We start from the raw sequence: 13,803 nt of genomic DNA, 5'->3' as shown, positions 1-13,803 counted from the left end.
CCAGAATAATTCAGCCTGAGGCAGTCACCCAACAATCCAATCACAACTCTGACAATTTATAAATTAGAGAAGTTTTAAAATGGAAAGTGCTGGACAGTTTTAACACAGGACAGTACAAACAGCACCGCCTGTAGTTACATGTAGTTCCGCTGTCCTTCACATGCCAGGCATTTATTGATGATGTTTACTTTTGGAAAGGAACGTGCTTGAAAGTGTATAGTTGGCACATAGAAATAAACCAAAGTAATAAGTTTTTCACTTTCATCAAGAACCACAGATGACACTTCATGCTCATCAGCATCGAGGAAGGGTTATTCACATCAGGGGCAGATTTCAGCAATGGTTGGCTTGGACGAAACAATGCAGGAGAGCAGCAGAACAAGTGTGGATAATAACCAACTTCTATTCCAGAAAAATCTGAAGGAAATGCAGCAGCTGCTTGAAAAACAGCATCTCAGCAACTTGGAGGTATGATATTTTCATCTGGTTTGTTAAAGAATGCTTTTTAAATATAATATAAAGTTTTTTGAATGGAATAAAAATTAGAGATGTTAAGCACACCTTAACAACTAGAGTGCTCTGCACCAGGCTGTTCTGATAGATAACTCATAGCATGACAATGCAAATATTCAGTGAGAATTCAGAAATCTTTAAAAATGTTTGTAAGGGTTTTTTCATAAATACCTCAAAGACATCAGTCATATTGTCTTTTTCTAAGAAACTAAGATTTCTGTATCAGAATTCCTGGCTCTGGAGTAGCCAGGCTTTAGTCTGTACAGGGTCCTCTGGTGGCTCCAACTTTAAATTGGCAGCTTCCACTAACACACATAAGTTTCTGCTTTGCTGGTTGCTACAGTGCTATAGCAATACAACTATGGTAGATCAAAGGTTAATTATTTTTTTTTCCCAGTGATCAGTGGTGATTGTGCATTCACTTAATGTCTCTTGAAATTCTATGTGTATTATTGTCATCTTTGGTACAAATGCAGGTGCTCTAGTAAAAAGCCCAGAATACTCCTTAACTTTGTGCCTAAGTTAACTTTTAGAATGCAAATCGATTTCAAAAGCCACCTTAGAAACACAGTGAAAATCAAGAAGAAATGAGGTCCAAAATAATTTCTTTCACCTGTGCTTTTAAGTGTGATTTTAGGTCAGTCAATGTTGTCTTTGATTTTGGAAGTATTTTCTTTGATGTTACTTTTTCTTTTCTTTCTTTTTTTTTTTTTTTTTTTGCAAACACAAGTACATAATTTTGATCTCACTCCTATTTCTATAATATTATCTACTGGTTTATGGACTTGTGGACCTGAAATCACCTTAACATGGCTGGAGATATGGAATCTTTAGTAGCAACAGAGTAAGGGCTTTTCCTTTTAATACATCTGTATGGAAAACTTTTGAAGAACTCAGTGCAGCTCATATATTTGGAGTTCTCTGATCTTGACCTTTCCAAGCACATTGTACCCACTTTGTTCCAATGGGTGTTCGTGAGAACCTTGAGAAGATCATGGCCAATAGAGAAAACCTCACTCAACTGGAGTAGATTTCAGAAAGAGGCAGATGGTAAAGTTTGTACTAGAAAAGTTGTTGATTAATGTTCATTGTGTAATCAGCTTTAGATACAGAATGTAATATAGGAATTTACAAATTAACGTGTTTTCAAATTTGTGCATTTTTGAAAATGCTTTGATCCTATCCAAAGTTTTGCTGTTCTTTCAGAATTTATTTTTTCTAGTACCACTAGGGGTTGCTCAGCTTCTTCCCTCCGATAAATGGTTTCAAGTTCTAACTACTTATACTTGAAGCATTTGTGTTTTCTTTAAATTTCATGTTTTGGAATCTGATTAGAAAAATAGTCAAGAAAGTTGTTGTCATTTTTCTAACGTCTGAGGTTTGGATGTCTAATAGTGGGACTGGGCAGTGTGCATGTGTGTTACGACTTTCTGCAAACTGAAGCAGTATTTATAATACTCTTACTAATGTTGCTGCCATGAATGGTCTTCAGCAGCCTTGTTACTGTCTGTTGTCCAAAGTCATTTCAACAGCGCTTGCCTTTCCAAAATGGATGTCAAAGTATTGCACTGTGACATGCTTTGCAGTCTAACCATTCATTGACATCCTTTGACCTCTTTGTTTCTGTTTTTACAGGCCCAGCAGGATCATAAAGATTCCTAAAATTCTTTTCTTTCCTAAAGGGCAATAAAGTTCTATGTAGAATCTTACCAGTAGATTTGGTGTGTTCCCTGCTTTCCGACCCCAAAGATTTGTACAGTTTCAGCAGTAAGGCAAGGTTTTTAGTGGCCCTTCCACCATTCTCCAAAGCTATTGAGTTGAAAATACTGAGAGCAATAGTTTGTATTTTGTGCAGCAGTTACTCTGAGGCAACATATCAAATTATTATTTATTATATGTCCATAAATATGCTCCATTTTGAAGACATTGATATTATTAATGTTCATTCACAATCAGAGGTTTTGTTGCACAGTACTTTTCTGTTTGCTTTTCAGGCATAAATAAAATCTTTAAGTTTGATCTGATAGTACTGTCTTTAGCTAGGCTGCTTGCAGCTTTTGTCTGGAAGATATAACCCATGACTGCATATCATTTTGCCAAATGTTAAATGTACATGTTGAAATTTTCCATTTCTAGCACCTGTCTTGAACTGAATAATTTAGAAAAGTTCCCTTCGCAATGGTTCAGCTGTGCTAAAGAGTAATTTGATTCATGTATCTTTTTCTTTTCATCACCTCTTCAATTCAATGACCATCTAAAACTGTTTTGATCAGTTTAGTATTTTTTATGTTATTCCAGAAAAGCACATTATAGTTGAAAAAATTGTTTGACTGACATTCTATCTCTATCATTGCACTTTTTAAACAAAATACTTGGAAGTAAGAATGAATTCACAAACAAAATAGGAATAGATTACAAGATGGAGACGACATTTTCCTTTTCCTTCTTCTGCATGACTATAATTAGGTTATTCAAGCGGTGTCAGTGAAATCCAAATGTAATTTGAAACAGAAATTTTACTTTGGCTCTCCTTTTGTTTTCAAGCATATTGTGCAGCCACTGAAGTAAATTTACTTGGAGTAAATTATTCTAAACTATTTATTGAAGTTATTATTTATTGTTTTTTTATATTCACTGTTTATTGAAGCAGGGACTAGAACACAGAATTTCTCAGAAACTGCAGACTGAACCACGAGGCTTATGTCTAATCCAGTAACATTTTGAATTCTCTTATATGGTATGTGTTTATTCATGCTATGTATAGGATTAAATAAGCATCTGGGAAATACAGAAGAATAGCTGTGATGTTACAGTGAGTGAAAGCAATAGATGCTTGGACATCTATTGGACATGTATGGACATAGCCCTGCTTGCATGAATGAGCTGCCCTGCAGTGTGTTAGCTGTTTGTGTCCCTAGGCTTTTGAAGATGAACTGTGTCTATGAAATGAAAACGCATCAAGTAATATGCAGAAGCACTTCTTTACAGTAGGAGTGATAGAGCACTGGTACAGGTTGCCCAGAGAGGTTGTGGAGTTTCCTTCTCCACTCAAGACCCAGCTGGACGCCTACCTGTGTGTCCTGTTGTAGGGCACCTGCTTTAGCAGCACTTGGACTTGATGATCTCTTGAGGTCAATTCCAATCCTTGCAATTCTGTGATTCTGTGAGTTGATGGAATCACTGAATTCATTTTCAGGTGCTTTTCTGTTATGACTGGAATGAGATAAACAAGGGCTCCTTTTGCAATATGTATCGTATCATTCAAATTCTTCAGAGGCATAGACAAGACCAGCACGGAAAAAAGGAGTGTCAGGGTACAAAATCTCTCCCAGGAGTCAAAACATTCTAGAATGGTCAGGGCTAGGTAGCAGGAAAACAGATTTCTAAGGGGAGGGTTAGGATAAAGTGGAATTTGAGTAGAATTCAGAATTTGTTTTGAGGAGACTTCAAAGACTTGAAATTTTCTGCAGTCACCTTAAACCAAAACATTCTGGCCATCTTTAGCTTTTAACTGTGAATGTTAACATCTCTTATGCTGGTTACTTGAATTTTATGACAAACTCAAGTGATTTCCCTACTAGCTTTCTTTTAGCAAGATTAGGGGCTGCAGTTTTTATTGGCTTCCAACTAGTATTGCAACATACCATTATCTTCCACATTATTATGTAATTCAAAATAACTTCACATTTGCTATAAGGCTGCTAATCAAATTGAAATTTATCTCTAGACTAACTTATTCTGCCTAGATACTTGGACTTGTTATGGTTATATATTCCTCCAAGTAGTCATTTTTAAGGTAAAGTAGTAGTTTGTTCCAAGTTGGTGCTGTAGAAAATGACATTACAAGCTTCATATCTAGCAATCTGGCTGTTCAGTTATTTGAAGAACACCTTGCTTCAAGAAATTTTAACTGATGACAATAGAGGATTTGTACGGAAACAGCATTTTCACTACAGAAGAGCTTTGATTCAGTGGTAGATTAATACATCAACAGGACTTTGTGGAAACATTGTGATCCTTATACATACAACATTTGTCACAAAGCACAAAAAGAGAGAAATTGAGAATTGTCATCTAATATATATACCTGCACCTCCTCCTGAACATTTTCAAAAGAACAGCTATTGTTTATTAGCATGCCTTCATTTTTTTATGTTCTTATGCATCCAATTATATATATAGGTATATATAACAGAAATATATAGATATGCACTACATAATTTTTTCCTGTAACTCAGAATCTTTTTGAAGTGACTTGTTTTATTGGAATGAAGTAAAATGTTCATAAATGTAGTAAAAGGACAGGAACAGAGGGAAAAACATCAGTATCTGCTCTGTAGTTTACTTCAGTTATAGGAATAATAAAATGTGTCTTTCAAGATGGGAGTGGAAAATAAAAAAGTTTGTGCATTCTGGTGTGACAGAATACTGTATTATGATAATTTGGTCATGTCAGAAAAAGTATATACCAGTGTCTTAAAGGGAAGTTGGGAGATCTCTTACTTTCCCACCAAGATTCAAGTATCACTGTCTGGAGTACTTCGACCCCGTTGAAGATGACAGAGCTATGCTTTGGTTTTCCTTTTTCTTTTTTCTTTTTAACAGAAATAAACCCCTATTTGTGAAACATAGTAAAATTTAACCATTTTCTTCAAATTTTCATCTTCTATCCTAGTAGGCTCATGGTGTCCTAGCAAACAAGAAACTTGGTCACCTCTTTCAATTTAGTACTATATTAATTCTTATCAAACCCTAGCAGCACTTCTATAGGACTTTGTAGCTTGAACTCGATGTGCACTTTATGCCTGGTAGTTGCACATCTCCATAAGGAAGCATGAGTCACCAGCTGGAAGACAAAGCTTTAAACCAGATACTCTGAATTCAGAGGACAGGAACAAAGCAGAGAACAGTTGGGACCCAGGAGGCTGACAGATCTCGTAACAGACAACTTAATTATGCTTTCAGATAGTGTCAAAATAAGCATATAAATATAAGCTTTTGAATTCAGTAGGCTTTTTTTTAGGGGAATGTAGAAGCTAAAATCTTTTACATTTCATTGGCCAAAACTATGACACATATTCTTATAAATCATATTCTGCAAAGTTTATAAGAGGAATATTTGTCTTGAAAAATATCCGATCAAAAAACTGAGATTTGTAAAGCAGGTAATGTGTAACAGTCAGTAACTAGTTTTTCAAGTTAAGTGATGAGGTGAATGAAACATGCCATGAATGCTGGCAATTACATGAAATTTTAATTAGATAAATTTGTCTCTAAAAAGAGATAAATGTGTTTTAGTAGAAAAGCATTTCTATAGCTGGCCTTTAGGATTTGCTGATGTAAACTCACCTCTTACCATCGCTACTGCTGTGAAGTCCACAAAATGGTATGGAAAAATATGTACAAAACTGTTCTATCATTGCTATGTATTTATACTGGCAAAAGAAAAGGTAATTCTCATTTTTATAGTATTCAAATTTATAAAATTTATAATGAATTTATAGTAATTTTTTTGCATGTCAAAGAGATCCAAACTCCAAATAATTTAGAAAATGATATTCACGCACAGTATGGCTGTGAGTGTTTTTGGAGGTGTCTCTACTGCTCAGATAGTATTATTGTATTTGCTTCTGATGTTGCAGCTCCAGTTCATTCCAATCTGTCAGGCCTGTTGCTTTGCCTTATTTGTATGCATTGCATCAGAATCTGAATAAGGATGCACAGGAAAGGTGGATTCTGATTTTTATAGAAGATGAAGAAACACTTTCTTCCATCAGCTGTTCTTCCCTCCTTTCACTAGACATCAGATCTTGATGGAAGCATTTTCTGGAAAATATCATTTTAGAGCTTTGGGTCTCATCACTGAAACCTTAAACATAAGTGAGAAAGAGAAGACTATTTCTTTGCTATAAATTGGTAAAAAATATTATAGTTATTTGTTTTCCTTTCTGTTTAAAGTACTGTCTAGAAATAGCTTTATCTACGAAATCTTTTTTAAAACATTTATCCCGCAATCTGCAAATTCCAAAAAGTGTAAGTGGATGGGAATTAGTTGATTTCTTTATTCCTTTTTGGGATAACCAAAATGATATGGAGTATAACATAACATAGATGGATAAACAATTATGAATTTGCTCATTAAACAATGTCCTTGCATTTTATGTATAACATTTAAACAATTATAAAGCAATTGAGTTAAGTATCCTTACAACTCATGCTGCATATGTGTGCTTAATTCTTCTAAATTTTGCCTTCTGATAGTTTTCAGGTTACTTTTCCATACAGTTTTTATATGACTTTTCTCTTAAATTTTCACAACAGATACCACTTGCTGAAAGAAAATTTATGAATGGGTTAGAAAGAAAAAGAGAACTCGTGCATTGTGATCCCCAGAACCTTGACATTTAATCATTTGATAATTTAAATAATATCTAAAAAGTAATATTATAAATTCCATTCCTGGGGCTGAAGGACTGTGTTAGTCCATGAGATAGTTAAGCATCTGCAGCAGGGATCCTGAGATCAAGCACTCAGTACAGGAATGCTGCATTTGTTAACAGATAGCAACAGAGAGAAATATATGGCTGAATACATTTCCATGTACTTGTACATTTGCCTCAGGACTTCATTACATCTGTAAGTTAAGATTCACAGCCCTGATACTGAGCATTCAGGTCACTTTGCCTTCAAAGTCTTTCAGCATCAATTACTGAAGTGCTGCATGGCCTAAGAGATTCAAAAGGAGTTCTTTTCATTGCAAGGAGTTAAGAGCCTGTGTTTGTAGCATCCTCTGAGAGCTTTTCAGACAAACAGATCAAGTCCTGTTAAATACTCCAGTTCATAGCTAGTTTCTGTGTCCTCGATGAGGTGGGGAAGAGAGAAGCAGGAAGGACAAGGGTGTTGGTAGGAAGTTTTTCTCTGGTCATCCTGTGCTCCATAACTTCTTTGGTAGGTTTGGTGGAGTATTCTGAATCTTTTGTGTAACATAAACACCAAAATCCTGCCTCAGTGGGATTTGCTTTATTGGTTCAAGCCAAATCTTCTGTGAAATTGACATAGTGTAGTGCCATTAATTTTGCGTGTCTTTCAAACATGCACTGGCAGCATTATTAATTTTCTAATGGACTTTACCATTCCAGTTTAATTTCTACATTCCACTAAAAAAGTTTATTTAAAACAGTTTATTTAAATGAAATTTCCCTTCCTGTGTTGTGGCAAGAACTCCTTACTCCTCACCAACAACAGAACTTTGAGGTTGAAAAGCTGTTAACTCTAATCCCTTTTAAGCACAAGCTTGTCCTTTCTAAAAGGCAGTTTCTCTGATGACCTCTTCCTTAGTACATATGCTAACTATTGAGTAGTAAATGTAAGTGGCTTAGACAATTTCATGATTACAGTGGAAATACAAGCTTCTAATTAATGTTTGTTTTTCTAGTATGGTTATAAAAGTGTATATGAAGTGATTATTATTGCTACTAAGGCATTTGCACTGCAGTCTGCTTTGAATAAAATTAACTAACTACGGGAAAAAGAAATACTTGGTAAGCTCAAAATCAGTGAAGGTGTTTATGTACCCATTGGCTTTGAGCTTTGTATCATCATGAACATGGATGTCTGCTACTTCATGATGAACGTGAGAGTGAGAATTATTTTCATATAACACACAAAGAACTCCTGTAAATAAACCACAGTCAAAAACACCAAAAATTGCAAGTAAAGAGAGAAGTGAGGAGCCTGGATTTTCAGAACAGGTAATGCTTTTACAGCGTTCATCTTCAGACGAGTATCCCTATTCCTCTTGGAGCTGTGAGCTGTCAACACTGCTGCAGAAAATGTCAAATGCACACAGGGCAGCCCTTTGGTTTAATGAAGTCCTGACAGAGTGCAGTGGCAGAGAATTCACTTGTCAGCTTCTCTTAAAATTTTACTTACTGCAACATTGTTCTTTCACTGTCATCATGAAAGTTTCCTCGAGGTCATGTTTTGTCTTTGTTTTAGTATGTTACCAACATGAAATTGTTTGACACAGCTGTTCTAAGGCTTAAGACATACAAGTGACCTCTGTAACTCCTGCTAAGTATTCCCTTTCCTAAAATACCAAGTGTGTGGATAGGCTGGGGTTAGATTTCATCTGTAAGGGACATAAGTTAATAGAGTCAGCAGATGATAAAATAAATTGTACTTACGTATTCCCCCCACTACAAGAAAGACATTGAGGCCCTGGAACATGTCCAGGGGAGGGCAGCGAAACTGGTGAGGGGTCTGGAGCACAAGTCTTATGAGGAGCGGCTGAGGGAGCTGGGATTGTTTAGTCTGGAGAAGAGGAGGCTCAGGAGAGACCTCATTGTAGTCTACAACTTCATGAAGGGAGGTTGTGATGAGGAGGGGTTTGGCCTCTTCTCCCAAACAACAAACAGGACCCGGGGAAATGGCCACAAGTTGTACCAGAGGAGGTTTAGGTTAGACATGAGGAAAAACTTTTTCTCTCAGAGGGTGGTCAGGCACTGGAATGGCTGCCCAGGGAGGTGGTGGAGTCGCCGTGCCTGGCAGTGTTCAAGAGGCGTCTGGATGAGGAGCTGTGAGATATGGTTTAGTTTATGGTAGCAGTGGTAATGGGAGGACAGTTGGACTAAATGATCTTGTAGGTCCTTTCTAACCTATTGATTCTATGATTCTATGAGAACAGATATGCAAAACTAGAAGACAAAGAGATAATATACCTTACAAACATTTTTGCTTCCTTATCATCCAGTAATATTCTTAGAGATAAAACTTAATGAAATGTTTGGGATTTTCTGGTTTATTTCTGAACAGTTATTGACTAAAAGAATGAATAATTCTTGAATGCTTTTTGAGGTCTATATACATAGTACTTCTTATGCATTTTTAGCAGAAAATTTAGCATTCGCTATCATTGCTTAGTAAGCTACAAAAGCAAAATAAAGTACATAATTATGTAATGAGAATGATAAGGAGTTTTCTGTGTGAAATGATGAAACTGCACAATACAACAAAATAAATGTATGTGAACTGAATTTACACGAAGTAGGTAAAAGTGATTGTGCATTTCAAGGAGGACATCTTCTTTATCCTTTTGTTCTGAACTTATTTCTGGAGACTGTCTCAACTGGAACTTTTGTCCTCGTGAGGTCTGTTCTACAAGGACAATAAAGTCGTATATAATGCAGAATAAAATCTGTTTTCAGCCTCTGGAGCAAAAGTACTTGAATTGCTTTGGTTTTGTCTTTTGAAAGTTGCAGTTCTTACACCCAGATATACTAGTTTAAGCTTACCTGCTATAGATATAGGGTTGGGTTTTATTCAGCAATTACAATTTTTCTCCTGTATTTAACCTAGTCATTTTACTGGTGCAATCTCTAGTTTAAACAAGAAATAACCTGACATGGATAAGTTCTTTTTATCCTCTGTTTGGTTTGTTTGACTTTGCTTTTCCCATTTGAGAATTCCAGAGTTAGTTCTTAAATTTGGCCTGGTACAGAAATCTCTGGGTATGTGGTTTTTCCTTGTTTGGTTAAGTTCAAGCGGAGGTTAAAAATATAATTTAGCCAACATGAAAGTTAATAAATAACCAACAAAGCATTATTTATTCTTGTATTTTAAAAAGACACCAGTTTGTATAGCTTTAATTTGAAAACATTCCCTACAGGGATCTTTCTCTACACTTGGTTCTTTGTTCTTGTATTTAGTTTCTTTATTGCAGTAGTAGAGGACTGCAGCAACTTCTGAACACCTAATACGAGATACAGTTTAATTCAATCATAAAAAGTCTTTCAGGATTCACTGAGCTTTTTATTCTGCAATTTAAATTATTTGTGCAGCTATAAACTACACAATATTATGACATAACATTTTTGGTAGAATTAACAGAGTTTTACTGCAAAAATATGTTCTTACGCACTAATTAGTTTTATGCATTCTTTAGTAAGTTTTTGAAACATTAATTCTACTGTTATTTCCAGGGAGAATATAATCTCTTACTGAGGTGAACAGACTTTGCTAGTTGAAACCATTCTGTTTTAAAGTCACTAATAAAAAAATTGTCATTGTTTTGTATATAAGGCAGCTTCTCTTAGGCTTTTCTCTAGTGTGTGATACAAAATATTTCAGCTGCTCAGCTGTGTGGAACAGAGAGAGAGAGAATACAGGAATCTGAAAATAGATAAAATGCACATTTTCCTTGATGTTTATGTGCATTTTCAAACCTGAGAATTTTCATCCATACCATGCATTTCAGTGTCTGGATGGAGAAGTATTAGTGAAGAAAATACCTGTACAGTATATACATAAAGTGCGTGCACTGGCAGTTCAGAAGCGCCGTCACTCTTATTCATCTCTTTGTTGTTGTCTGATGAAATGGCTGGGCGAGTGGGTGGAATCTCCCATACCCTTAGACCTGATCTGTTCTCACTGAGCAGATAGTACTTTCCTTTTTCTGAAAGATGAGAAGAAGGGGATTAAGCATTGTGATTATGATAGCTGTGAGATGCTTGCCATGTTTGTTATGATGAGGTTTAAATCATCCTCACTTGCAGCAGTCTTTATAGCCATATAGTACAGAAAAAATCCAGTTTGGGAAAAATTCAATAACAAATGTATATTTTCTTGGATTCTCTTTCATTTTGTAAGCTCCTTTGCATGTTGGAATGAATATTATCCTGACCATATGAACCATTATGTATCACAAAATAATCCAGAAACAGTAGTTTTGTTTAGATTCTCCAAGTATTCCATTTTTTATATTGTAGAATTGATATACTATATGCAATTAAACTTGTTGAACTGTGCAGCTCATTTGTCTCAGTTTGATCCACAAAGCACATCATTTTCTTTTGCTATTGAACGCAGTTAAATTTTGACATGATGGAAGCTTTGGTGCTATGCCCTTAAGTCATAAAAACACCTGGTACACTATTGATTGTGCTTTGGTCTAAGCTCTCATTAACGAAAAGCTAGTATAAGTCGGGAAAAAAAAAAAAAAAAAAAAAAAAACCAGACATTTCTGATAAATTTAGCAGTCCTGTTTTATGTCTGTGTTTCAGAATTTTCATAAAGAAGTCAAAAGGACAGACGATTCAGAAAGCTTATCAAGTCTTGACAGTCTTGAGGCTGGAGAACAAAATGGAAATTACACTCCACCGAGTGAATCATCTTTGACTACAAGTTGTGACTGTGCCCCATATATTCCAGCAAAGTCACAGTCTAGCAGTAATGATACATTTTATGCAGCTCAAAATACTTCTAAAAACATGCATCTAAATAATTGTCAGAGAACTTTAGATTTCCAAAGCAACCACAATGCCTTACCTACTGAGGACCTTTTAGCTAAACGTAACATTCTAACTCTTGCTGAACATACAAATGATACAGAAGAGGAATCACCTGTTTCTCACAGTTCTGGAAAAAAAGTTGCAGAGTTTTCTACTTCTGGCAATCAAGAAAGCTCTGTAAATAAAGCATTTCCTTTTCTGAAAAATATAAAAGAAGAAAGGAACGATTCATCTTCTGGAGTTTCTAGCACTTTAGCAACCAATCCTGTTTTCAGTTCTAGCAAAGCCTGGGCCAGCCCTGATTCTATTCCAGGAGAAAGAGTTCAGGATCTGATGCAAAATCAGAGCTTTAAAATGACCCCACAAAAAAGAAGTAAATCTGTGCAAACTTCCACTGAACATATTACAACATCTAGAATCTTACTTCCTAATCAGAGGTGTTTCTCTGGCATTTCCAGCCCAGCTGATGTGGTGCCAAAGGACAGAAACGTCAGCATGAATTTTTTAAAAAATATATTAGGAAAAGTGATTGAAACAAAAGAAGAAAACATTAAATCTATTTATGACATTGACCAAGGATCATTTTTACTTCAGGACGTACCAAATGCCTCAGCTTTGTGCAATGCTAAGAAACAGAATAACAAAGAGGAAGAAAAGGCTAATGTGGTTGAAACTATGTCATTGGTGTCTGACACAGAGCTGGGTTTTGGCACTCCTGCACAGCACAACTCCCAGAAAAACAACATTTATGACAGAAAAGGAGCAAAACTAGTCAGAAGTATCTTAAAGAAAGAAGCTAAAGCTGTGGTTATGAACCACGAGATCATTTTTGGAACTCGGCCTGTGTCTTCTATCAGAGACAGTTTAGAACTTGCAAAAAGTAAAAAGAAAAGTGCAGAAAATACAAAAAACAGTAGAAAGCTAAAATGGTGTGATCAAATTAACCAGATAACAGCAAAAAATAATGACAGTTGCTATGAGGAGAGCACCAGTGAAATATCTTCTGCACAGCTTCACTGTGTTCAAACTATAAGTAATGCTCCTTATGCTAATTCATGTATGGGTGCTCACTCTTCAAACACCATGGGCACAGAAAATCGTCATGAAAATTCGCATATAACAAAACCAAATGTTAATTCTGCAAAATCAAATAAAGAATGCCCCTCTCTGAAGACATTTATGTCTACTGGATCCTCTTTTCCTAAAAAAGTTTGGATGGTATCAAAACATGAAGAAGGCAAATCCCCAGAATCTTGTAACAGTGATGAAATTCACAAAGAGAATCAACACAAAAATAAGGCAAAAATAGTCAGAAGACCAGGACCTGTAAGAGACCAGTTATGTTCTGTGCCCAGGAGCAGCAGAGGCTCTGGCACTGCAGTTCGACTGCGGTCAGCCACTGAAGGCCAAGCAGTTGAGGGAAGGATGCTGGCACCTCAGCCACCATCTGCACCTGCACCGGGGAACAAACATGGCAAAACCAGAGCCAGCCCAGCTGCGAGACAACCCCTGCCTTCTTCCTGTCCTCAAGCTACCTCTACAAATGGGAACTTTTTAAATCAAAGGCAAGCTTTGTTGGCAGATCAAATTTTAAATAAAAGTACACCAGGAAGCTGTGAGAGCATAACTTGTAGTTCTGAGGTGGCCACTGTGCTGTCCACACCTTTCTGCAGCACGTCCTGTGAACCTCTGGCAAAACATACTGGTTCTGTGAGCTGCGGGCCAACAACTGGCTGCCAGCACTTTTCTGTAACCTGCACTGAGCAACATGCTAACACAGAAAACAGATTGCATCTTGATCATATCCCAACAGCTGAGGAAACAACTGCATGGAAAGGAGAGCGTATTGCCCTCACTCCCAAAGAGCCTGCTACTGGTAAGTCCCACATTTTTGCATTGAGAATGGGACATCAAAACCCCAAATCCCACTTATTTGGGTGGGAATTAGGCAAAACCCAAAGTTCTGATCTTTGGTGTTGGGCATAACCCAAAGTCCTGTTTT

At 36.3% G+C, this 13,803-nt stretch overlaps 1 protein-coding gene across 3 annotated transcripts in view; it reads left to right on the top strand.

Annotated features, from left to right (window-relative positions):
- CEP126 (centrosomal protein 126) overlaps nt 1-13,803 on the top strand; it is a 36,532-nt gene that overhangs the window by 13,902 nt on the left and 8,827 nt on the right. For all 3 annotated transcript variants that reach the window (XM_031595869.2, XM_031595868.2, XM_090133943.1), the window contains exons 5-6: nt 270-468; nt 11,574-13,677. In XM_031595869.2, coding sequence (XP_031451729.2) covers nt 270-468; nt 11,574-13,677 — 2,303 coding nt within the window. The remainder of the gene's footprint in view (nt 1-269; nt 469-11,573; nt 13,678-13,803) is intronic.

This window comes from Phasianus colchicus, chromosome 1 (assembly GCF_987193195.1).
Source record: "Phasianus colchicus chromosome 1, bPhaCol1.hap1.1, whole genome shotgun sequence".
Classification (NCBI taxonomy): Eukaryota; Metazoa; Chordata; class Aves; order Galliformes; family Phasianidae; genus Phasianus; species Phasianus colchicus.
This window is presented reverse-complemented; position numbering and strand designations above follow the sequence as displayed.